General features: G+C 51.6%; 1 protein-coding gene across 1 annotated transcript; it reads right to left on the bottom strand.

The window, feature by feature from the left end:
- Positions 1 to 6,320: 6,320 nt before the first annotated feature.
- On the bottom strand, positions 6,321 to 22,244 carry URM1 (ubiquitin related modifier 1). The gene is made up of 5 exons (XM_082067772.1): positions 22,162 to 22,244; positions 19,421 to 19,491; positions 8,343 to 8,424; positions 7,280 to 7,328; positions 6,321 to 6,573 (listed from the first exon to the last, which is right to left on the bottom strand). Exons 1-5 carry the CDS (start codon positions 22,194 to 22,196, stop codon positions 6,505 to 6,507), a joined length of 306 nt encoding a protein of 101 aa, XP_081923898.1. The 5' UTR covers positions 22,197 to 22,244; the 3' UTR covers positions 6,321 to 6,504.
- Between the last annotated feature and the right edge of the window lie 4,171 nt (positions 22,245 to 26,415).

The following is a 26,415-nucleotide window of genomic DNA, read 5'->3' on the forward strand; positions in this document are numbered from 1 at the left end:
ACACACGGGCGCCCACCGAGGGAGCGCAGGGCTGGGGGCTTTATTTTTTCCCCCTTTTGGGTCAGAAAATAATCATTTTAGCTCCTAACGTGCTGGTGCTGTGCTCCCCAGCACACAGAGGGAAGGTCCAGCCCAGCAGACCACAGCCCAGCACGGCCGGCGCCAGCACCCTGTTGGGGACCCCCCCATCCCCACGGTGGGGCAGGATCCGTCCCCAGCTGCCCAACCCGGGATGGCTCCTTTCGCCTCTTCCCTCTTAATTTTGTTTAGAAACTTGTCAGGTTGGTACATAAAGGAGGTGGAAAGATCAATCCCGGCTTTTCATCAGTGTGGGAAAAAGTATTTCACTAATCCATATTTATTGGTGTAAGGAGCCGGGGGGGGGAGGGCAAGAGACCCTAATGGTCAGGAGCAAAGGACAGAAGGGACAGTTTAAGGCTGCCCTTTTTGGAGAGGTCACATGTCACCAAAATCTTTCGGTTGTCTCGGGATTGGTTACATTCTGTTCTCTTTTTTTCTATTGAGGTTGCCAAGCAACTGGCTAAGACCAGCCAAGATATTTTCTTTATTACAAGTGGAGCAGAAGCAGCAAGGAGAAGAGAGATTTAAAAAAAAAAAAAAGGTGGGGGAGAGAAGAGAAGAAGTTTAGACAATTAACATTTATAGGATCACATAACTTCATTAACTTGGCCAAGATTTGGGAAAGAGACTTTGAAAAAAAAGGAACCACGAAAGTGTGTGTGTGGGAGCATCAGGAATTAAAGCAAGTTAAAAGGCTGGCAGGTCCAGGGCTAAAACAATGCGGGAGCACCCGGGAGCGCTGCAGCCACGGGGGTTTCCCCGCGATGGCTCCCGCTCCCCCAGGAGCCGCCGGGTCCCTGGCGATGGCTTCAGCGCGGGGGCCTTCGGCTCCTGCTGATGCTCTTTTATTTAATGATGCCTTTCTTTTGATTTCCACACTCCTAGCAATGGGTTTATTGCTCTCAGAGCTGGCAGGGAGGTGTGGGGAGGCGTGTGGCCATGGCATGAGCTGGGCATCCCCCTGGCCCGGCCGTGCGGCGTGGGCTGCGGGGACATGGCTGTCCCCAAGCCCTGGGACACGTTTGTGCCTTTGCGGGTGTGCAAAACCTCCTGAGACCAAGAATGAGCCCCCGTGGATGAGCAGCCCTTGGTCGCAGATCCCTGCCCCATTGGTCCCTGCTCAGAGCTCTGGCCTAACCCCGGCCTTGGGCTGTCCCTGCCCCAGGCCTGGCCCTGCCGCGGGTAGGGGACATTGCTGCGGGCTGGGGACAGGGACCGGGGTCACTGAGCAGCTCCACAGGGCTGGGCTGCTCTGAGCATCATTGGGACCGCAGGAGTTTCTTGCCCAGCATGACCCGATCCCTCTCCCCACATGGCTGGACCCCATGTGAGGATACGGGGGGAGGTGAGGAGGTGCAGGGACCCCCCTGGGGACAGTCCCCAGCCCCTGCACACCCCACCAGTCTCCCCCTGGTTCTGCTCAGGGACCCCAGTGGGTGTCACTGGGGCGGCAGGCAGCAATGGGCTGAAGGCAGGGCCAGCCCCACGCTCTTCCCCACGACTGCGGGGACCCCGGCAGCCGGGGCTGGGGGGTCCCCGGGCGGGCAGAGGCAGGCGATGCCCCCGCTCCCCCGGCCGGAGCCGGCAGCTGCCGGCCTGGCAAGTCGGTAATATTCATTAGGGGAAAACAATGAGCATTATTTATCCCCAGCACTTTCCCTGCCGTGGGGGGCCGGGGTGGGGTGCAGGTGACCCCGTACCCCACGGGGGACCCCTGCAGTGCCACCCCCGCGGCAGCAGGACATGGGGGGGATCCCCAAAGGGGGACCGGGGGGTGGGAGGGGACCCCAGCCCTAGGCCTGCCCAGCGGCTTGTGGGGGATCCCCACAACCCCGAGTGGGGCCAAGCCCGGCCGTCCCCGGGACCGGGCACCGAGACCCGAGCCAGGGCTCACCCCGGGCCCCCGAGCACCGGGACCAGGCGGGTGCGGGGGCTCCGGGCCGGGCCGTACCGGGCCGGGGGCTGGGGTTTGGGAGCTGTGTCTTTAAGAGATGGCTGGCTCCAGGTTGCAGCTGCTGTTTCTGTGCTATAGAGACAGTGGAGATTCATTACTCCTAAAACACAATGGGCATTTATCACCCCGTGGTGTTATTCAAATCCAGTACCAATTGAAGGTCATCCCCATTCTTTTCTCGCCGGCTCTGCAACACATTTATTGTTGTGCCGTTCAACTAAAAGCCCGGCCCGGCCCCGGCGCAGCCCGCAGAGCCCCGGTGTGCGCATCCCTCCCGGGCGGATTTGGGACCCTCCCGGGTGGATACGGCGTGGACGAAGAGGGGCAGAGCCGGCTTGGCTCGGCTGGGCTCCGGCCCGGCGGCAGGTGCAGCGGTAACCCCGCCGTTGTGCCCCGCCGAGCCGCGGGGGCCGCCCGCTCCGCCCCCGCGGGACGCACTTTCCGCGCCCCGTGGAAACTCGGAGCCCCGCGGGCCGCCGGGGCGGAGGGCGGCTCGGGCAGCCGGGGGTCCGCCGCTCGCCCGCCCTGAACCCTCCCCCGGGGGGACCCGATCGGCCACCGGCACCGGCGGGGGGAAGCGCCGGCAGCGGGTCGGGATTTTCCCTGGCTGGAGAGGGGGGATTTGTTCCCAACTTCGTGGGAGCCGGTCGGTGAGAAGGGACTGGGGGAGAAGCCTGGATTTTTCCTCTTTTTCTTTTATTTTTTATTATCATCAATATTTTTCCCCGCTCCGTTGGGCGTTTATAAATTTCGGCGATTTTTCAAAGTGCCCGAATTTTGAGGGCGATTCGCTTGGAATTGGTTAATTCTCCGAGGCAGGAGCGGCGGCCGCAGCGCGGGGCCGGGGGTCTGCGCCCGCATCCCCACGGCATCACCCCCGCCGAGCCCCCGGGGCTGCCGGGGGCACCGAGCCCCGCGGCCCCGCCGCACCGAACCCCCGCTCCGCCGGGGCTGCTCCGCCGCGGCTGGAACGCCGGTTTTCGTTTTCTGGCTTTTTTTCTTTTTCTCTCTTTTTTTTTTTTTTTTTTTTTTTGTTTCCTTTCTATTTCGTCTGATTTTTTTTTCCCCACTCTCTTTTATTTTATTTTTTTTTAATAAGGGCTACATTTTATTTATTTTTTTTCGGAGGTGTAGGAAACGAGTTGATAAAATCAAACCCCTCGCGGTGCGATTAAATCGAAACGGGGATGCGAAGCGCCGCGGCTGCTCTAGAAACTTATTGCGGCCGGAGAAGCGGCTCCGCAGGGCCGGGGAGCGGGCGGCGGGGAGCCGGCTCGGTGCCCCCCGTGTATCCTTGTTTTCCAGGCTCCAGCCCGATTCCCCCTGGAAGATCCCGCGAGCCCGGGACGGGAATCTCCGCTCCTGATTGTCCAAACGCAATTCTTGTGCGATGGAGCCGTACGAACCAAGAATTGTGTCTGGACATCTGTAGCAGAGATTTCAGCTCCTCCGGCTGGGCTCCAGGAAGGTGCTTTGGGGCGGAGGAAGAAGGACGGACCTTCTCCGGGCACGGTGAGGTAACGGCCCGGGGAACCTCAGCGGGGATTTCAAGGAAACTAAATAAACAGCGGCGGGTGCTCCGCTCCGCTCAGCGCTGCCGGGGGGGTCAAATAATGCGTCAAATATCGGCCGGGTCCTCACCGGGCCGGGCAGGGATGGAGGGGCCGAGCCGGAGTCTCCGGCGCTTCGCCGGGGCCGGAGCCGAGCGCGGCAGGCGGGCGCCCCGGCCTTTCGGCTCCATCCCGGTTTATCCTGCTGGTATGTATTTATTTGTTTTTAAATTGCTTTTTAATTTCGTTGAATTTATTTCGGCGTGCGCCCGGGCCTGGAGCACGACGGGGACCCCTGTGCACCGGGGGCCGAGGTCCCCGCCGGCCGGGACACCCTCATCCTCCACCTGCCGCGGCTCCCGGTTCGCCCCGGGCACACGGAGGCTGCTCCGGGTCTCCGCCGAGCTGGGAACCGTCCCCGCCGCTCGGGCACCGGGCAGGCTCAGCGGAGAGCGGCCCGACCGCGGGCTCCCCCGGCCGAGGGCTGCGGGGTCGGTCTCACCGCCGCTCCGGGACTCGCAGGGGACTCGGTGGGAGCGGAGCCGAGGGCTGGAGCAGCCCCGCGGAGCCAGGGCCGGCAGGAAGGCTCGGAACAGAGAGGCTTTATGCCTCTACAAGACGAGGCTCGGCCAGGGCTGCCAAGGAAACCCGTGAGAAGGAGGGAAGCATTATAAGATCTGAGCAAAATTTCACCGAGAGCTTGAGGCAGAGAATGTTTTAAAAGGCTTTTATTTCAGAAACTTTTTGTTGTTGGTGTTGGTTTTGTTGTTGTTGTTACAGGATTTTGCTGAACCCCTCTTATCCCCTCCCCTGGCTTCCCTCATCTTCCCATTTCTAGATTTTTTTAGCAATGATTGGCAGCTTTTACTACAGCAGGAGCGGAGCCATCTGGGTCTACCTGGGCTATCGAGGGGAGTAACACCTCCCAGGGAAGGAACTCATCCTACCGTGAGCAAACAGCTGGGGGGGATAAGAACAGACAAGCCCAGCCTAAGGCAAAAATGCAGCAGAGACCGGGCAGGCAGCAGCGCTGAAGATGAACCTGCCTTTTCCCACTTGGGTTTAAGTCCATTCCAAGCTGCATACCACGCAGGTTTATTGTTTTTTAGCCAGCTCCTATCACCACCTGGAATCCCCCCTCCGCTCCCCCAGCCCAGCAAAGCTTATGGCCGTGAACTCCAGACAGAGAAGAGCTGTTGGCCCATCCGTGTCATTTACAAACGGCACAAGCTGGACTCGAGTCGCAGCGGCTGGATTTGGAAAAGGCTGAATATCGGTTCATTACCAGCAGTGTGCTCTGAAGTCAGGGTTCCTCTGATGCAGCGGCATTGTAGTCTGTGGGTGCTTTTAGTTACGCAGGTTGTGGTGGGGTAAACGTGAGAGAGGAGTCACCGGAGAAGTCAGACAGGGGAATTACTCGTTGGCTCCACATCAGACAGAGTAACTCCCCTGCCAGGCGCAGGACGGGAAAGGCTCCTTGGACGGAGCTCTGGGGGTGTCAGGCCAGGCCACCCAAGCAGGGGCTGGTGCGCTGCTCACCGCTCCCCAGCTCCTCCTCGGCAGCTCCCGCAGGCTGCGGACAGGGCGAGAATGTGAGAGCAGATCAGCTCCGAGACGCACCAACAGAATTTATGGCGCCAGCAAGCCCTCTGCCCCGGGGGAGCCGCTGCTCGGGCTGCGGTGCTGCCACTGGGACCACCACGTGCCGCCGGAGCCGTGCCGAAACGCAGGTGAGCAAGGTGGGGGGAGCGCAGGACGGACAATCCTGGTCGGATGCTCCTAGAAGCTCGTGGAGTTTCAGACCTGTTGGCACCAACGCTGTCCTCTCTGACCCCTTCCCTCTGCTCTGTCACCTCCCGGCTGTCCGAGGAAACTTCTGGAAAGCGAATAGCGCCCATGCCCTAGCAGAGACGCGCACACCCACTTCCGCTGCGCTCACAGGACTTCCTCAGGGTGCGCAGTAAGAAGCCTCCCCCTCCACTGATGGAAAAGTTAAAAGCCACTGACTTTTTCTCCCTGCTCTCTGCTTAACCGCGCATCTCCTGCCCCAGCCCTTCCCTGGCCAGGCTGCAGCAACGCAGCTCCCACCTGCACAGAAGGCAACGCAGGCTGATCAATTCTGTCCGTCACGGTGACAGAAAGTTAATTTGCTGCCCTTATCACTCTGTGCCGTCTCAGGCCGGGCACGGTTTTGTTTCCCCTTGAACTAAATGGTTATAAATTGAGATGGTTCGTGGGCTAGTCCTTCACGCTGCCTCAGCTGAGGTATGAAAGAGGCATAAGGCCTCAGAAAAACAAAACCAAAAAAAGCCTATTTCTCTCCTATTTCCCATAAATAAATACAATGACAAGTGGAAAACTGCTACAGAGGGCTCTGAAACTGTAATGTCTGCCACCTCAGAGAAAAACTAGTAAAGTCGCCTTTTGTTTCCTTGCACTTCATGTCTCGCCCTTCCCTGATTGTTCCTGTGGCTGGTGCAGACTGTACCAACACTAAGAACTGTGTTAAAAGGATCCCAGTTCTAGCACCAAGGCAGGGGCACCCCAGCCTTGCCCCAGCTCCCCCAGAGCACCTTACTCCCTACAAAGACACACCATCTTCCTCGAGGTTCAGCAGCCCTGTTCCTCCCGTCACGGAAAAACAAAGCCCCACACGCTGCAGGTGCTCTCTGTTCATTAGGGTACCTCGAAGCGCAGGCAGGAGAGGTGAAATGAGGGCCAAAAGAAGGATGCTGTTGTGGTGGACAGCAGGCCGTGTGCTGGCAGGGCTTTATTTGGATGGCTAGTAACAAGTGAACGCAGTGGGAAGATGCAGAGATCAGGCACAGGCAGTTCAGGAGAGGTTTGGGTGGGTTTAGGTTTTTGTTTGAGTTTTTTGTCCAGGGGTTTGGATTTACATCCTCTTGTTTTTCCAGGAGTTCACCCGCCGTGTAACGTTGAGATAAAAAGCACATTATCCTGGTCCTGGAGTTTATAATCCAGCTCACCCTGTAGGCCAAGAAAAAAAAAAAAGAAAAATGGTTTAAATGTCATTTCCAAATACTAACTGCAAAGAGAAAACTGCTCATAAAAAGATGGTGAGTGTTAGGGAGAGCAGAAGGGGACAGACTAATGTTTTCATCCTGATGGAAGCGAAGGTGAGAGATCAGACACGGAGCTGATGCTCATTTCCCCTACCGCTTTCTGGACCAGGGTTTTGCCAGAGCAGGTGGTTGCCTGAGGCAGGAAAATAGTTTGGGACTGTTTGTTGTCTGAGAGCAACTGTGGGCTGAAAAGGGAAGATATTTACCAGTTGCCTGTTTGGGCAGAATTCTCCCCGGGGCTGTGTTCCCCTGTACCCCCGCACAGGGGGCTCCCTGGGGCAGAGAAGCTGCCCCACTAAGTCGTCACCCCATGCGTGGGGGAGACCTGTGAGCAGCCGGAGGCGCGAAGCCCGTTGCCGGAGGCGAGGGAATCCAGGGGATCTCTCTTCAGAGCTGGCTGGCTGCTGAGACTCAGCAGGTTAGAGAAAGGCTCCAGGCTACTGAACAGCCACAGCACAAGGCAGGGAGAGAGATCCCAGCCTGCCCCTTCCCCCTCCAACACAAGATGCTTTGCTCTGGGGCAAGAATCAGAAAGAGCTTCTCTGAGAGCAACCACAGAACAGACAGAGCGATATTTTCAACAAAGAAAGTGAAACTGAAGGAGTACAGACCATTAGTTCCCAGTCTGCGTCGTTGATAAGCACCAAAATTCCCGGCCTCCTGCAGAACAGAGAGAAATAATTAGGATATGGGGCTGCTAAAAAGCTTCACAAATAGTTAAGAACAAGGGATGTTACAGCACAGATCACAAGCTGCCTGCCTGTAATGCCAAAGAGAAAAAGGCATCCTGGCATGGAGGTGGAAACAGGTACAGTCTGTGCCCTTTCTAGATCAAAAAAAGGGGAGGCAGGAGCAATCCCAAAGCTCATTTGAATCAAAATGCACCATTCCTGAGGATGCTCCGAGATGACGACATGAGATGACTACATTTCCGTACGATGTAGAAAAGACAGGTAATTAAAACCCACGCGCTAGAGTCAAGCGCTGAGAGCTCAATGAGAAGGTAGGGAAAGCTATTCCGGTGCCCCTACCCAGGGCAGTAAACGCCCGGGATCCACTCTGAGCCCCTGATTACAGGCACAGGGATTCCCCCTCTTTGATCTTCAGTGTCCTGCAATCGTCTCTCCTGTTACCAGGGGACCTGGCACACGCTTCAGCTCACAAAGATCCGTGACGAATGTTAAACACCCCCAGCGCCGCCCCGCAGCCAGGGATGGCTTGCACAGCTCACTCTGCTCCATTTCTCTTGGCCTTTTTTATTTCCCCACCCGCTCCATGAGGTTGGCCCCGTTTTGACAATAAAAATACATTTCCCAGAAGAAATATTTGTTGGCGTTTCTCCAAGTGACTGCTTCAGTTCCAGTGATGTCAGCAGGGAATGGGCTAAAACTCCTGGAACTGAGGATACATGAGCTGCGCTGCTCCAGGTGACAATGGACAGAAAGTACACGTGGCCCTGCCTCACAGGCAAGGTTTAAGTTTTTAAAGATTCGGGGTGAGGGCTGCAAAAGACAGACGTGCTCTCTGTGGGACAGGGTGAGGTGTAGTGCAGGACACCCCCCATCACCACTTCAGCAAATCCCATATTTTTATGGTCAATAACTTGCTTCTTGCAACAGGAAAAACATATCCCAGCAGAGAAACACAAGGAGGATTCACAACAGCTGTACTTACACAGATTCCCCTTGCATAAATAATTCTGGTCGCTCTTTCAATAGATTCTGTTTGATCCATTTTAGCAGGTTTCTGATATCCCCTGAAAGGAGAAAGGACAGCAGTTTACAAACTGGCTGACACCATGACAAAGTGATTGTTTACCCAAAAAAGAGCCAAGGAACATGCGGGATGGATGGGGAGAGCCGCAAACCTGCACCAAAGGAGCAGGACTGTCCCTGGGCAGCACTCAGCAGGCAGCTCTGCCCCAAACCCACCCTCTGGCAGAAGAGTTTCCCACAGAAAACCCATCCCACAAAGAACAACCGCAGCTCATGCCAGCAGGAGACCATCCATGTTCACATCCCACGTCCTGTACATTCCGTTATCGTTTAACAAATTGATGTTTAACACTGTGAGTGTCAAATCAGATTTTAAAAGTCCAAACAAGCAAGCCTAAGAACCTGAAAGGAGTAAAGGTAGATGCTATCGGTACCAAAACCAGCACGAACTCTGGCAGACACGAGTTCTGGGGTACAAATGTGTACACAACCGCACATTAAACACACAGGCAGGCACCGGCCACCGTAGCTGTATTTTGGACACCTGCAATAGCGCTCGGCATCGCACCTGCTGCCGCGCGCGTTCCCCGTGCTGCTCCCTCCCTCTGCACTTTGTGCTTACAGCTTCTTTATTAAAGCTCAGCCTTTATCTTTCCATTTCAGTAGGTGACAGGAAGGATTTGTCTTCATGTAAAAGGAGGAGGAGACACTGCTGGCGGGTTTTTATAGTATCAATTTTACTTTGTGCGGCAAAAACAATTTCTTTACTGATAGCATCAGTTAATTTCCTATTGGAGAGGTAAGAAGTAACAGAGGGGGGAAAGAATCCGTTACAGGGTTTAGAGAAGCTGACAAATTGCAATGTGGAGTTCTCCTGCCTTTGCCTCTATATTTCACCGTTCCACAAACCACCTCATCACTCTGAATCCACAATCAGTTATTCTCCTGGGGCTCCTTTAAACAGTCCTTTGAAAGCCCCAAACGAGTTTTGTTTGGTTTTGAGGCGTGAAGAAGCTTTTCGAAGGCACAAACCCAGCAGTGAGAGCCGGAGCCCCACTCATGGCATGAGCGGGATGGGTTTCCGTGTCTGTCTCACGTGCGGTAACCTCGCCACAGTCACAGGGAACCTTTCCACACGTGCCTTTCTGAGCTAAAATCAAGCTCTGTGTACAACTCCCCACGCATTTGCTTCACAACCATCAAAAATAAATGCGCGTGTAGTGGCTTGACTCAGTCCTTGCCTTACCCCAGGATTTTATGGGATGGCGGATGCTCCCCAGAGCAGAGCTGTGGTGCTTCTGAATAACGTTACCCGCATCGCTTCTGTCACACCGAGGATGAACAGCCCTGGCACAGGCAGGTGCACATCAACGAGGCGATGGGGACACGTCCATCTGCAGCAGATGGGGACCTCTTCCAGGGACAGGGGGAGGGGGATGCTCTGAGGTTCCCTCTGCTCCCCCCCTGGTTTCCCAGGGCACTGATGGCTCTGGGTGACACACAGCGGTACCACCGCGGGGGTGCCCGGGGTATGACAGGTATCGCTGTCTTTGAGCACCAGATCACTTTGATCAGGGCAAAAAGAGCCGCTTTGTGCCTTAAAACTGCCCAGTGAGCTGGATCACCTGCCTGGGGCTGAGCCACCGCTCCCTTGTAACTATACATAGTTAAGAGCAAAAATAGAGCATTTTCTGCTGATTTTCTAGCAATGTGCACTGGGGATGGCAAGCACCGCTCAGAAGGTGTATATATATATGTTTTTATATATATATATACACACATACACTATACCATGTTGGTTGGGCAGCTGCCAGAACAAGAATTAACTATACTCGCCTTCCCCTGAAAAATGCTGCTGCAACGTAAAGCCCCCAGGATCTCACACCCGAGCGGCTCCCGCTCTCCATCACCAAGAACCGAAAGCCGGCGAGGAGGAAAGATGGAGAGGAGCCTCCAGGAGAAGGAGGGGGGGGCACAAAGGGGACACCAGCCCCGCCACAGCAACGCCCGCGAGCTGTTTCATATTTATGCACTCGCGGCAGGGCACACAACAATGAGCTGTGCCACAGACCATTCTCCTTGCGTGGAATAAGCAGCCCTCTCCTCTGGGACCTTTCCGGAGAGATCATTTAAACAGAAACACCAGCTGGATAAAAGACAGCTACCTAGAAGCAGCCTGGACGAAGGGGCGAGGGGACTGATTTATTTGAGGCTGAGCTGGAAGGCTCCCTCAGCCCTACTCCTTCCATAATAAATGTTATTTTCAGCCCCACCTGAGCCTACACTCATTTACTCCTCCCCAGAAGTCACGTACACACATACTGAAGAATTTAGACAGCACGAAAAAACCTGATACCCTTGTGCATGCCTGGAGCTTCCCCGCTCCAAACCGCAATGAGAATTAAGACCCCTTCTCCGCAGCCAACCTTAAGACATTATATTTTCAGCTGCTTTCTCAGCATTGAATTTTTTCCCCCACCTTCACGTCTCTCGATTCTGTGCACCAATATTACTAGAACAAATCAATTATAAAGGATGAAAAATGACCAGAGCCACACCAAAACCATCTCCCACAAGCAAGATATTGAAAAGGAACAAGATTAGTGCCATTGCGAGCGGTGTGGGCAGAAGCCATCTTGCAGCTCAGTGCCTCAAACTGCAGTTTTGATCAACAGCACAGGACTCTGGGTGTTATCATGATGGAAATAATAAGAGGTAAATTATAGCACAACTGCTTATCTCTTGCTGTTGAGATGTAGCATTCCTAAGACATTTTATTTCTGATGCTGTGCCATAGGTCTAACAGGTTTCCAGCTCCCCAGGCTGAGGATTTGCAATGCAAACAGCAGGTTCCTCTACAAATAACATATAAAGAGGGGAAAAAATCTCCGCCTGGTCAAGCACCACATCCACTGACTAGTTAAACCGTCACTACGATGCAGCGATTTTGGACTCGTGTTGGTTCTCAGGCTGGTCCCCATCACAGAACAGAGGCGATTGCTGTTTGCAGGAGCGCGGTTGTGCCACACGAGCTGCCATTTGGCTGCAAAAGCCACCGTGTGTTTGGCCCAGGGGTGAAGTTCAGGTGAGAGCTGAGACAACACAGAATTTTGCTCCCATGTCACCAACTCAAGTCCAGCTCATTCCAGTAATTATATGTTTTTATCCTTGCTGCACAGTCTCACTGAAGTCCTTTTGCTAGCTTACTTCCTTTCATTCATGACTCACAAATATCCACACCAAAAAATCTGCTCTCGTTATCGTTAACCGTGCTCACCATTGGCAGCATCGGCGGAGAAGCCGGCGAGAACCAGCCAAAGAAGCCGAAATATTCTCAAACTGCAAAGGAGGGACTGAAACACATGGTAGGAAATCCCTGTCTCATTTGTACACAGAGACAGCTTCTGTTGCCTGTGCTAACAGTACATCAAACCTCTCCAAATTCTCAGGAAAAATAATCTCAAGTTAATTAAAAAAAAAAAAGGAAAAACGACAAATGTTTGAGAAAACTGCTTAGTTCAAGTGCACAGATGGGAGCTCAAATCCACAATACATGCATAAAACAAATCGCCCAGCGAAACACACAGCTCAGGAAAGTGAAGTGTGTGCTCGCCGTGACACAAAGTCATTGGCTTGTCACGCAAGCGGACAGGATGCAGAAATTGCAGTGAGTGTGCACACAAAAACCCAGCAGCGCCGGCTCGTTTGCAGCCCAGCTGCATCACAAGCAGCCCTGGTTGTGGCAGGCGGAACCGCACAGGCTGCTCGGGCCTCCGGTGTCTCCTCCAAAGCCCCATCTTCTGCGTTACCCCAACCGCTCCTTGATGGAGAATCCGCCGAGCTTCCTCTGCAAGACAAATGCATCTAAGACTACATTTTAGCACTGCTTGGAACAAGAGCCTGGGTTCATTAGCACCCTCAAAACCAGGGCTGGAATCCATAGATCTTTCCCAGCTCAATAAAACCTCCTGAGCCTGACAGATTCATCAGTGATAACTCAGCAAAGAGGACACTCGCTGTGTGCAGAGAGAAACCGGGTGCCTCAAATAAAAACCACCAAGCTGGGTGTTGTGCTAGAAGGATCTTGAAGCAAACTGATGTAATAAATGTGCAGAAACACAGAAGGATTTTACACAGTTATAATACCAGTTGACACAGACACACAACTCTCGGCTCCCAGGGAACCGCACAGGTGCTGGCAGATTCACACACACAATGACCAGACACCTCCGTGTCCCCTGCCCTTCAATCCACATACAAACACGCACAAAGCAGACGGTGCCTCGAAGGGCACCCAGAGCGGGGAATTACACCCATATTCTCGCCTTGGCTGCAGAACTGGGAGCTTATTTCAGGGAAATAGGGGAACCTGATAAAGGCTGAACCATGGAAAATTCCCTTCTGGTCTGTAATAAATAAGATATATGCAGCTCTGGTCACTAAGGGGTCAGTGCTGCAAGAGCACAGCGCTTTCCCGGGCCGCCTTGCGGATCCCTCCCTGTGGGGCACCATTTCTTTGACCCAGAATAAGATCATTTATCATACTGACCATGGCTGAGCTCCAATTTGCTGAGGTCACTAACTCTGGACGACCATCGCTCCACCCACATTCTCAGCCACTGGCCTGTAACCATGACAAAGCCCCTTCCCTGCCGCCCTGCTGCCATTATTCCCCCTGCCTGCATGGAAATGTATGGAAAGACAATTTGTATCCCCCTTTTCCACACTTAAGCAGCTTGTTTTTAAAACAGGCCGGCTCCTGATACCTGCCGCCCCTCCAGGAATCTGCTTTCCTCTCTGTTTTTGGAACTGATGGCCCTCCAGGAACCTGCTCTCTAAAAGAGCTTGTTACAAAACCTGACCTAAGGGATCCCGCAGACTCCTCCAGCCTCCCATCTGATATGCAAATCATTCGCTGAAGCAGCCGATGGTGTGCCATAAACTGCAGAAGAAGACCTGGAATAGCTGATATAAATGGAGTCACAGGCAAACAGGTTCGGTGCTACGCAGAGCGAGCAGCGAGGCAAAACTCTGCAGCAAGAGCAAAATCCATTTTCTCTGACAGGTGCACAAACCAATCCCGCCATGCACTGGAGTGGGCAGTGATTTAAGCACTAGGGAAAAAATCAGGGGGTAACTACAGCCAGACATAAGAGAATCCCAGTCGTTGCTCTCATCTGCTCATCTGCTGCAAATGAACGTCAAGGTCTTGGCTTCTGTAATTTTTAATTGTGTTATGACATCTTATTCTCACTTCTGAGCTAGAAGAGCAAAGCTCTTCTCCATGTTCTTGTGTTGCCACACATGGAAGGGATCACAGGCGTCTTTCAGAGCTCTCCTGTTAGCAGCAAAGACTCATTTCCCAGCCATCACCCAGCAATTCTCAGCCCTGTGATTTTAATCACAACACTGGTGAACTGGAGAGGAGCTGCCCGGGATCTTTCACACGCTGGCAGGAGAACATAAGTTCAAGGGATCTCCAGTCCCACTCGTTAACCAGTAGCAAGGCTCCAGATTCATCAGCTCTCATGACAAAAACAGCAGCTCCAAGCTGATCCTCAGGGTAAACCTAATCCCTACTCACTTCCAAAGTCAGAGCATCTAATCCCGTTACACCCAACACTATTGTCACTTCAGGCTCCCAAATAAATGCCAGTGCACCAAACTGTCTCTTTTAATTAGGATCACAGATCACTAGTGCTGGCCCAGGGTCTCGCCTCTCGTTCAAAATTGTCAAAGGAAGGAACCAAGAGAGCCTCAAAGACCATCACACCAGCAGTGAAGTGCCAGACTGGGAATCACAGACATGAAAAATAACATCTCGTTAACAGGTTATGTGATTTTATCCCCCAGTGAGGGACCATCCTGAGCCTTGTCTGCTCTGTTTTTAAGATGCCTGAGCAATGTAGACCTGCTAGCAAACCCCAAGGAGACTGTGCCATGGTCTAACAGTTTTTGCAGTCAGGAATCTTCTGTTAATGCACCAAACTCCCATTTCTTCATCCCTCCCCATCAATCTACGCTAGACAATATTGCGTCACCCTGGCTATAATCTGTCCTTCCCAGTGATAAAGGAGATATCCCACCTCATCACTTTTCCATTCATTTATCCTGCTTAACCTTGAATGTTGCTGGTTTAATTTTTTTTTTAAGCTGTTCAGGAAGACAATTCAGAAAATGCATTACTAACTGCGGGCCTAAAGCTCAGCCCAAACCCATCAAACTGAAATTTCCCCTCTCTCCTATTTTCCCAGCTTCTGGGTTTTGTGTGTGCGCGCACGCACTGAGGGTTAGAAAGGAAGCCCTTCTCACTGTCACAAACCCTTCTCACTGTCACAAGAGGCTACAGGGAGCTGATGGAGAGGAAGGTGGCTGCTCCTGCCATCACAGAGGGATTCCCCGCAGCCTGGCATTGCCTGCAGGCAGCCGCCAAGGGAATCCCCTGGGCTGGGCTCTCCCTGGCACTGCCAGCTGGATCAGAAAGCGCCTTGAAGTCACCTCCTTGCCCACCCTCACAGCCTGGCTGGTGGCCCCTGCGGCTGCTGGGTGACTCAGTGTCTCAGCTCAGGAACTGCCATGTTTTTATTCCTCTAAACACAGAAATGGTGCAGAGTCCGGCCCTCGCCTCTCACTTTCGGGCTCAGATCTTCGCTGTTATTAGACTTTCATATCCAGCAAGCACCATTAAACCGATTCCTGCCCACCCAACCCAGCCACCCCCACAGATACTCCAAGCCCCTCAGTCTTACTTGAAAGGGGAAAAGAAAGGGCCAGTGAGATGATCAGGGTGGAGGAGAGGGGGGGTAAGATTTACAAGTGAATGGAGGTAAGAATGGAGCAGTTTGTGGGATAAAGGGGCTGCAGAGGGAGCTTTACAGATGTGCAGAGGGACGGCGGCTCATTGTTTAATTAAGCAGAAAGTGGCTCTTTTGAAAAGCAATTTTGCACAGGAGCTCTGAGCTCAGCAAACAACTCCTGCGAGTGAGGGCAGGAGGAGAAAGGAACAGCTGGCCCGGAGCCGTGTGAACCGCATGCTAAGCGGTTTAAAGGGCCCGGATCCTCCTCCCCAGCCCTGCTCCGCTGCCACCCTCTGAACAGGGCTGTCAGCACTGGAAATCCCACCGGGAGAAAAGAGAGAGCAGGGCGGGGGGGCTGGCACGGAGAGGTTATCCTGCTAGGTGTCCGCGCTGCGATACAGTGGCTGGGAAGGAGGGTGGAAGAGCCGGGCTTTGTTAGCCCAGGGATTTGGTCACACACAAGAGAGTCCTTGGTGCCTGGGAAGCTCCTTTCACAATGAGTTGGGATGAGTTGATCTGGCAACACGGCTTCGCAGCCTCCCGGAAAAGCGCTGGGACCGCTCCTGTAAGGACACACATTTGTTTGCCCGCTCCCTCCAAAGGACCCGTTCCTTGCGCAGAAGTGATGCATGGCCTCGCTGGGATGGCAACGCGAAGCTGTGCACGCAGCTGCTGCGCTGAGCCCTGCAAATTGTGGCAGGGACCGCTCAGTTGCGGCATCACAGCATCACGCTGGGCTCCCAGCCCTGCAAACACGGCTGCTCGCAGCGATCGCTGGGCAGAGCAGCCGGGATGCAGGGCTGAGCTGGTCCAGCCTGAGGTCCCACCCTGGGTAGCCCACCGAGTTCCCTTTCCTTGCCAGCAAACACGTAATTACCCGCCTAAGAGAGATGCACAAGCAGGGGAATAATCCTGAGGTCCTTTGAGACCCGCCAGTACTGTACACAGTGGTTAAAAGGATTTGACTGCGCAAAATTCAACAGAGCTATGAGGTTTTTTAATCATTCTTCTAATAAGTTCCTGCATTACCAAATATAATTTTATTCCTTCTTTGAAGCAAGTTTAAAAATGTTAGGAATAATAAACAGAGTAATAAAACCACTCCAGAATATTAATAACTACAACACACTATCCAGCAACAGCACTGGGCATTTACAGACAACTGGTGCCAGCTGCCACTCGTTTTTACACATTGCTCTGGCACAGCACCCCAGTCAACTCTGAACACACGCCTTGCTGTATTTTTTAAGCCACTCTGCCTGTAACACAGGTCTGATCTCTTGAGATCCCCAGGGATCAAATGCTCCCAACTCCCCATCAGTCCTCCATGCAGTGCCGAACAAGGGCCCTGGAAAGTCAGGCTCTCGAAGAGCAGACCATGGTCTTCTCTATGGGGATTTAACAGAAGAAGCACTTGGCAGATTATTTTAATTAAAAAAAAATCTGATTAGCAACAGGCTTTTTCCCTGGGGTTGGGTAAAGGGAAACCACAAACAATTACCAAAACACACTGATCAAAAATCTATCCTTCCAGACTTGTAAGTGTCAAAAGACACAGTGAATTGATTACCCCAGAAGGTCTGAGCAATCCCTGCTGAAACTGGTCACTGCTCCTCCAAAAACACAAGTCCCAGCACTGAAACCACAGGAGAAGCTGGAATTCGCAGGCCTTTACAAACAGCCCAAATCCCTGGGTACAACATCCAGTGGAGAGCACAGCAGAGGAGATTTGAAATCGCTCTTCATCAGCGTGACGTTACTGAGCTAAACCTGAGACAACTACAAGGGTTAAACAATGCCCGTGACTTCCCACCCTTCCAACAGCGTCCACGCAATTCGCTTGGCCATAGACAAACCCACCACTGTGAGGCCCAGCGAGATGGAGGAAGCAGCTCCAGCGTCGCTTGCCGAGCAGTCATACAATGATCTATTTGATTACTGAAGCACTCGGTTAAATTACTGTGGCTTGTTTCAGGAGGAGGCTGCCAAATACATTTTCAGTTTTTAATTTAGGGTTTCTCTCTTTTATGCTCCATTGTCTCTAATAGCCTCTTAGATGCTTGAAAATAAAGTTGATTTCCCTGCCAACTTAATCCTCTATCCGTGTGACAAATATCGTTATTCCCGCAGCTGCTTTCTCCCACACAAACTGTTTTTATGCAGATAAGTCAACAGGACATTAATGCCTTTAGACCCTCTAACAGCATTATCAATGAGATCATCAAAATAGCCAGTAATTTGGGATGAGATTCTTGTTTAACCTGAGGTCTTCTTTCCGCAACAGATCTAAAAGATTACACAGTTCTGCATGAAGTGAGGCTGATGTAAACCCGTCTGCCCATACAGATACATCGCACCTCTTTCACTTGGCAGCGACTTCAACATACAGGCTAAGACAGCTCCTCCTTGGGAATAAAGAACTGCTCTTTTATTGATGTTAGGATACAAAAATCCCCTTGAATAATAAAAATAGGTCCTGCCACACAGCTGTATCCCTCGTGGCTTGCTCTTGTCCCATTTGCAGTTTCCCTCCGCCTGCCTTTCCTAATCCCTCGAGAAGCCCATTCTTGAAAAAGTTAAATGGATCTGGAACCCACCTACTTTCTACCTAGTGCCTGTTATCAGGAAAAAGGAAATGACCACATAATAATTTGTTCAAACATTGTCATTCAGAGAACACTGCCCTTGTCAACGATGGAGCACAGCTTGTTTTATTCACGTAAATATTTGTAGGTACTTCTTAATATAATTTTCCACTGCCCCTCACCTCTAGGATATATATATATAAATGCCTAAACAATTAAAACATAGCTGAACCAAATGTCCTGGAGAGAAGCAGCTGCTCCACAAAAAGGAGGACAAAGACAAAAATAACCTAGAAAGAAAGGAAGAGTAGGTAAGAGAGGCCAAAATGGCCAAAAATAAGCTTGACAGCTAATGAAATCAGTTAAAATGGGGTTAGAAGTGTAGGTCTTCAAGCAGTGTTCATACTAGAGATCTTTCTCCAGAGTATTAAGTGATGTGGGTAAGGTAAGCAAGTGGGAATGGATCAGGCCACATACAGCTGCACCGCTGACAACCATCGGGCTAGAAGAATCATTCTTTGATATTAATCCCCCGCTTCCCCTGGCAGAAATAAACACCTCATGTAATAATCCCTTTTTTCAGCATCTGATCATGGTTTGAGCACCACCAATGAGGTGGGTATTTTAAATATACAGAACACTGAAGAAAATGATACTTTAGCCCCCAAGTTTACACACCAAATAAATTAGTGGTTTCGCGCTTCTTTACTACTTTCCATTTAAGGATTTTAAGTGCTTTAACAGTGCTGGAATTTAATGCTGATCTCTCTTGTAAGCAAGACAACTATTCCAGTGCTCCTACTATGTTTGAATTACATGTACTTACGTCCAAGCATCAAAAGAGCTTCTACCAATGTCTAATTACTTCCAGGTAGGGCAAAAAGATTTCAGGCCTGAATGTTCACAGCACATAGATTATGGCATCAGTCACTAATGAGATGTTAGCTGTTAACATTCCCTGATGCTTTGTATTATTTCGGTTTATAATCCCACTCTCAAACAGCATACGGCACTGCTAACTAGCTGAAAGAATTCAAAAGATACCTGTGGCAAAATTACACTGGAACTGAAGTACGCACACGGATACGGAGAAACACAAGAGTTAGTACAGCACTGCTCAGTAGTGATATTTCAAATGTCAAACCAGAGACTATGACTGTTTGTCACTGGGACACTCAAGCCTTTAGCTTTATAGAATCCTATTTTGTATTGCGGGAAAGGCTACAGGGAGAATGTCCAGCATCCCGCTCAAGCATTAACTTTGCCATTTCAACTGCATAGTTGATATAAAATGATTACATATACTTGAAAGTCAAATGAATAGATAAAATACATTTCTGTTGCATTGCTATATACACCCCTGCATATCTATACACTACACATACATGCACACATACACATACATACACCTTTTGGAAACCTCAGAACAGCCCAGGAGGAGGGATTCACAAGTGCTCAGAGGACAGAAAAGATGTTCAGACTTTCTGCTTGGTATTTACTTTGAAGACTAACCATCATTTGCCAAGCTATCTGATCCAAAGTGTGCCTGAAAATGCTTTTAAAATACATTGATCCTTGTTGCCAACTAATGAAACTGCTGTACAAACCAGCTTTGTTTCGTTCTTTCAAGTTATCCAACAGGTTCTGATACTCACAAGGCTCCGGCTGACAGGGCAAAGTCACCTGATGCTTTTTGACACCATCGAACAAGAGTTCTGCACCACCTCTGAAATGAAAACAATGAAGCACTGAGGTTTTGCTTTATTGTCAAAAGGAAGACAGGACAAAAGAGGCGATTTACATAGATGCCACAACAGAGAAAACAAATGACACAGACTATATTTAGCACAGGATTCTCTTTGTTTTTCCTACTGCAAACCACAAGTTCATGGGGAAGTTGCCACCTCCCATCGCCAGTGCACACAGGAGGCTCCGTCGCGGGCCAGAACCCCACAGTGCCAGGCGGCGTCACGACAGAATGGACAATGGCTCCGTCCCAACGCGCCTACAAACCACTGTGGAGCCTCCAGCCTCACGCCTTCCCTCTCCCTTCAGCTCCAATCCAACCGATATCACAGCTGCCACGTTACATCCAGCCTCGCTCGCCCCTAACACCTGTTAGCCAGAAGCCTCGAGGTGTTTCGCAAAACGTGACAAATCGTAGCATCCTTCTGGAGTAAATGTTCCTCTCGTTGCCACATGTGAACAGAGAGAGGAAATGACTCGTGTGAGGTTACATGGCAAGTCAGTCGCCGAGCCAGCAGACTCCAGGGCCTGGCAACCCTCTCTTGGCCTGATTACCACAGTTTCCCTCTTGGGAGGGACCTGACTGCAAGAAGCAACCAAAGCAAGTGACAATGGTGACAAGTAAATAAATAAATACTCTATCATCCTCCACTGAACAACCTGATGAACATCCCTCTTCTGATATTCAGAATGTACTGGGGCACAAGCCTCAGATAACCAAGTGATGGCCTCTCCAAGCGCAAGAGATCAAGTGTGAGCAAAACATGCAGACGCTCGTCCTCACGGCTGAAAAAAGTGGGATTTAAACTGGGTCCAGGCACCTAATCTCCTTAGGCTCTTAAAAAAATACATATTCATTTTTGTAATTGTAACTTACAAGTCTCAGCAAGCTCCTCACCTACGCCCTTTTCTGGAAAAGGAACAACTGTGAGAATCTTGAGCTTTACAAACATAAATCAGTTTTCCTGATGGCCAAACTCAGTCTTAGAAGATTATAAAACTTTAGCACGTGAGTAGGGACATGGATAAGAAAAACAGGTGCTACTTCAAGATACGGGACACAGAAGCAGAAAGCGTGAGCTCCTGACTCTACACTGAAGAGGGTGGCCAAAGTTTTAACAATTAGGAAATGCTTAAAAACCTCAACTTGCTTGATATGCAACTGAGGTAGAAAAATGACCAATCTGTTTTCACAGGGCATTTAATTGTGGCAAAATGCTCTGCCAACTTAAATGTAGATTACTTTAGAAAAAAATTCTTATGAAGTTCATTTCTGGACATTTTTTGGTGCCTCACATTCCCTGGAAAGCAACACAATAAAGAGAATTATTTAAAATAAACAAGCCTCACCCAAATATCAACAAAGATACATCCAGACGTTACTAAGTTCCTTTAAATTCAATATCTAAAAATGCCACACTAGGTTTTCTTGGCTCTGCGATGGAAGAGCACAACAGAACCCTTGTTATGCCCTCGGCAGCATTACTTATATGCAGCAACTCTCCTAAAGAGCACTCTGTTGGTGTTCTTCCACCAGCTCACAAAAAATAGTTATCTGAAAATTGAAGCGGCGATTATTAACATGAGCTGAGATTCACGCAAGAGAACAAGTCACAGCAATTATATGAAAAACATTTTTTTATGCAATGAAAACAAGGTCACGCTTTGTTACAGTGGGAAATGTAGATTGCAAGATAAGGTCCTTCTGTAATGCGCTAGCTGTGGGGAACTCAGCTGTGATTTGTACATAGAGAGCTCATTTATGCATTTCCAAGGGAAGCAAAAATGCATCTCACTCTTCTGGGAAAATTAGGAGAGTTACTGCAGCTGGAAGTGGGAAAGACTGAGGAAAGGATTCTTACGGAGAAGGGTATTTAAAGGGTTATGGCATTTCTGTGTTTGTGAAAGGGTGGGAAAAAGCAAACAAACAGTAGCCTTTTAGCTTCTGTTAAAAGGAGGCATTAACGAAATAACACAAGTATTTCCACAAATATGCACAGGCTTCTACTGCAAACACTTTAACCTCCCAGCACCAGCTCGTTGGCAATTTAGACACCGCAGCCACGGAGACCTGGAAACCAAAGTGCTACAAAGCGAGAACCTGGCTCTTCCACACTGACCTGCAATAACCGGAACACAAAGCAAAGTGAGAGCGTGTGATCACGCACATCAAACCACACGCATTTATATCTGTATGGAAAAAGAAGCCGAAAAACGAGTGGGAGAGTTTTATGAATAATTTTAATAATTAAAAAAAAAAAAAAAAGGCTAAGAGGGGAGCAGGGAAGGACCCGGCCCGCCGCTCACACCGATGGGAAGGGCCGGGCAGGCGGCGGCCCCAGCGCCGCTCCCGGGGCAGCACCGAAGGGGCCCGGGCCGCACCGCAGCGCTGCGGGAAACCGCCCTGGCGGTGCCCGGCACCCCGGGCGGGCTCCCCGGGGGCGACTGCAGCCTCCAGCCCGGCCCGCGGCCCCCAAGCCCCGTGACTGGGGACACCCGGGCCCAGCTCGGCTCTTGGCGGCCCCGCAGGCCGCGCGCAACAGCCGCTCCGCGTCAGGCCCGCGGCCGCCTCACCCAGCCCGGCCCTGCCCTCCGCCCGGGTCCCCGGCCCCCGTTGCGGCCCCCAGGCCCCGCCGCCGCCCGCGCTCACCCGAACTCCACCTGCAGCGACACGGGCGCCGCCATCTTGGCGGTGGCGGGCGGGAGGGGAAGGCGCGCACGGGCCGCGCCGGAAGTGCCGCCCCGCCCTTCCGGCCGCGCCGCGTTGCCTGGCAACGGCGGGAGGTGGCGGCGGCGGTCCTGCGCCCGGCGACTGCGGCCTCCCCGGGCCCGGCCGTGCCGGCCTTGCTGCGGTTCGGCCTGGCCTGGCCTAGGGAGAGCCCCAGCGGAGCCTCCGCAGCGCCGGCGCCCGGCGGCCCAGCACACGCTCCCGGAACTCGCCCTCCCCACGCTGTCCGCAGGGCAGCAGAGGGAGGCCTGTTCCTCCAAAGCTGCACGCTGGGCTCTTGTTACTTTAAAATACCTATTCCTGCATAAAATTCACATGTTGCCATACACAGAGCCCTCTGTCACATGTTGAGAATGCTTCAGCTGCACAAAGGCAAGGACCCACGGCAGGCGCTTCCCAGCGGTGAAGCCAACCTGTGACCCCGCAGCTGGATTTTTAGTGGCGAGGCAGAAATGGCCAGGCCGGGCGAGACTCATGGTCCAGTTGCCACCATGGAAGATGCGTTTCTGTGCATCAGAACAGGCGGCAGTTCAGCATCCCCTTCTGCTCGGGGCAGCCTTTCCCAGCCAGCTCATCCCGGACACCTTCCAGCACCGTTCAACAATGCGCTCACATCTGTCGCCTGTTTGTTTGCCCCCTGTCCCAGGAGGGTGAAGCGCGTACGGGGCAGGACGCAGCCGTGGTGGTGACAGCTGGGCTGTGGAACGGCGTGGGCTCTTCCACGCAATGTGGAGCTGCACTGGTGGAAAAACTGCAGCCGCTTAACCCTCTGCTCAGTTTTGGATTTAAAACAGACACGTATGCGTGCATGCATGCAAATAGAAATGTAATATATAGACAGATATGTGGTGCATTATGCGTAAGGGGCATAAATTCACGCAGACAGATTGCTCTTCGTTTATGCTAACGGGGGTCAGTGTGCCTAACCCTGAGAGCAGAAGGTGGTGGTGTTTGTAATGGCCTTTTGTTCTCAGAGGAGATAATTCTCCAGGCTGGGCCCCAGGAAAGGCCGGTCCCAGCGCGGATGAACGCTGCCGTTGCTGCTGGGGTTACGTGATAGCGGGGATGTGAAGCTGTTGGCTGTGGTCTTCATCCAAAAACTCCAGTTGGATTTTAAATATCTCTGAATCCTGAGGCTTCCGGGTATCTCAGAGATACAGCCCAGGATGTTGAACTGATTGTACAGGAAACTGTCTGAGGAAAGAAGCCTTAGACAAAAAGCTCACTTCTATACACTTTAGAAATGACTGAAGCACTCTGTATACAGAGGATCTGGTAATCTGGACTCCAGATCAGCGTTTGCAGTTATGGTTTTATATGAGCTATTCTTCTTGCTTCCAGAAATCATTTATGAGGCCAAATAATAAGAGAACTGGCTCCTAAAAGAATCTTGATTCCCGAGTTATATAAATACAACAAAATACTACAGATTTAGTGTTAGTACTTCCCCTGAAAAGCAACAAGAAATTAAAAAGAAAGAGAACAGTAAAACCATAAATACTGGTTTGGCTCATTCAAGCACTCAGAGCTGGTTACTGTTAACAATTGCCCTGGAAATACAGTCAGCAAGCACATGAGATATGGGGGATGTTTTTATGGACATTGTTTGCTTGGGAGAGGAGTGAATCTCGTCTCTGTGCTGGGTGCTGAAATCAGAGCATCACAAATTCTCTGGCATACACTTGGGGATGAGGAAAGCAAGCATGTAATCTCCTTGAGAAAGCGTAATGCTGACATTGTTATTTCCAAAGCGCTGTAAACATCGACGCGTTTGATAAACAGGTACTTAAAAGCAAAACAATAAAAAGACGAGGCTCCTGCCTTGAGCATGTTCAGTTCAGTGTGACATGCATTCTTGTTCAAACCCAGGGAGGTGTCCCTACGCTTTACTTAAACTTCTCTTTTTACGCCCAATTTTCCACGGCAGATCCCTCGCGTGGTCCCAGGTGTGGGACGGCGCTGGGCAGGCCGGGACGTAGGTGTGGGGCTCACCCCGGTTCTGCAGGGTGAGAGCAAGCGGACCAGGGTGCTCCGGCTGCACCCGCCGCCCCCTCCCGCAAAGTCAACCGCGCCAAACAAAAGAACAGGTTGGAAAGCCAGCCTGGCAATAAAGAGGGTTTAATTTCTTTTGTCTCAGCCTTGGGCTTTTTTTTTCTCCTGCTGTTCACATGCTTTTTCTCTCCCCTTGAGCACAGGACATGCCTCCATCCCTGCCTCCATCCTTCCTCCGAGGGTTGATTCTGCAGGAAATGCTTTAGGTCACCATAATGTTTTACAGGAAAATGTAGTTTATAAATACAGCAGGGCCCTGTGCTATGAGGAAACATTTTATCAGGGTGCCCCGAGCTGACGATTCAATTATTTTTCAATAAAACATCAGGGGAATGCGCAAACAGCTGCTCGCATCCTTCCACACAGCAAGTCAAACTTCAAGGGGAACAATAGCTGGCGAAAGGGGAGCCATCGTGGAGGCGGTGACAATGGGTTTCCTCACTCGGGGCTTTGTTTGATTTCCCCGTCTCAGTTTTGAACTCCCTCCGCCGGAGAAAGGCGAGGGGGTAGGATGGGGAGAGGGGGAAGCAGGCAGAGGGGAAGGAGGGTCAGTGGGAGTTAAAGCCTTTTGCAGCCTTTCTCTCCCATTCATGTGGTAATTGGGTGTCAAGCAGAGATCAGTAAGATGGAACCCGGCCTCTGTGCCCGGGTTAAACTGCAGCAGAAAGAAAGCGGGAGCTGAACCGATGGAGGCCTGAATGTCATTAGGGCGGGAGGAAGCGCCTCTCCCCCAGGAGCCCTTCTGCCGGGGTGCTGGGCTGGGGGGGCCGCTTCCCATTCAGGGCATCCCTGAAAGCGGCCAGACAAAGCGGGAGGGCGTCCGAACAATGCGCACCCCCGGCTCTACCTTCAATAGGGAGCTCTAAACAGGCGTTTAACCTTCAGAATAGCTGAAAGTGATACTCCAAGCCGAGGAGGTGGCCTGCCCGCTGCTGTTAGCCTCTTCGTGCGGCCGAGGCCATTCAGACGGCCGGAGGTGAGGGAAGAGGCTCTTGCTGCCCTCAGTTCTTCAGCCCCGTTGGCACAGCGCTGGGGGTGTGCAGGGCATAGCAGGGGTTGTATCCCACTTCACAAGCCTGGGATCATTAGCCAAAGGATCTGGGGACATGTGGGCGATGATCCCCCTCCTGAGCACAGGGACTTCCCAGTTTTGGGTACAGTTGCTATCACCTCTGATTCCTGGGGTTTTCAACCTGTACTGTGTGACTCTAACTGGCCGAAGCTCTCCCAGAGCCTGGCCTGGCATCTTTTGTGTGTATGGGTGGGATTTTTAATTAACCAGGAGAAAAGAGGGTCAAAGCCCAGGTTATTTCAGAAAGTGGGATTTGCCGATGAAAAAGAGCAGAGCCAGACCCATCCCCAGCTCCCCACGGCTCACCCTGCTGCACAGCCTGGCCAGCCTCTGCTCTTCAGGGACCAAGCAACAAACAGCCCTAAAGACATTTGCTTCCCTCCTGAAGCCTTTCTGCTTTAAGGAGATGAGCTGCCGTCCCTTCTCTGCTGCACGCAGAATGACGAGACACAGGCGTTCCCCACAGACCATCCTTTTTGTGGAATCCCCTGCAACACAGCCCCCTTCAAACCAGAGGGGGAGAAACCATCCCTGGCCTTGCTCCTGGTTACACTGGAACCACTCAGGGGAATCACATATTTCCATTTCTAAAGAGTGCAAAGGATAGGCCCTTCTTTAGTCCAGAATATTTCCCTGTTGCTGCTTAAAGGCAAAGCCAGCTCGCCAGTGTGCGGAGTAGCGGGCGGCCGTCATTGTTTGGGAAGGCTCCAGCACGCCAAGAGTGGCAGGAGGAGGCTGCAGCGACGCGGTGTTGAAGATTGTCACAGGCTTTATCAGCTGCAGAAATTAATTTCACCCAGAAAGGTCCTGAGCAGCTCACAAAGCCCTCGCCTGCATTTAGGTTAAACACACTCTAATTTTGCACACCAAGCATGGACTGACTGAGCTGGACCTAGAGCTGGAAAGAGATGTGGATCAGAGAGCAAGTTGCAGCATTGTTTTGCTTAATATTATTGTTGCTGTCCAGGATGCAGGGTCTGGGAGAAGCAGCCATCTCCATAGTGAAAAGGACATTTCATTTGTAAAGCTCTTTGGCTTTGCTTAAATTAATA

The sequence above is a fragment of the Streptopelia decaocto genome (genome assembly GCF_964273445.1).
Source record: "Streptopelia decaocto genome assembly, chromosome: 17".
Taxonomy (NCBI): domain Eukaryota; kingdom Metazoa; phylum Chordata; class Aves; order Columbiformes; family Columbidae; genus Streptopelia; species Streptopelia decaocto.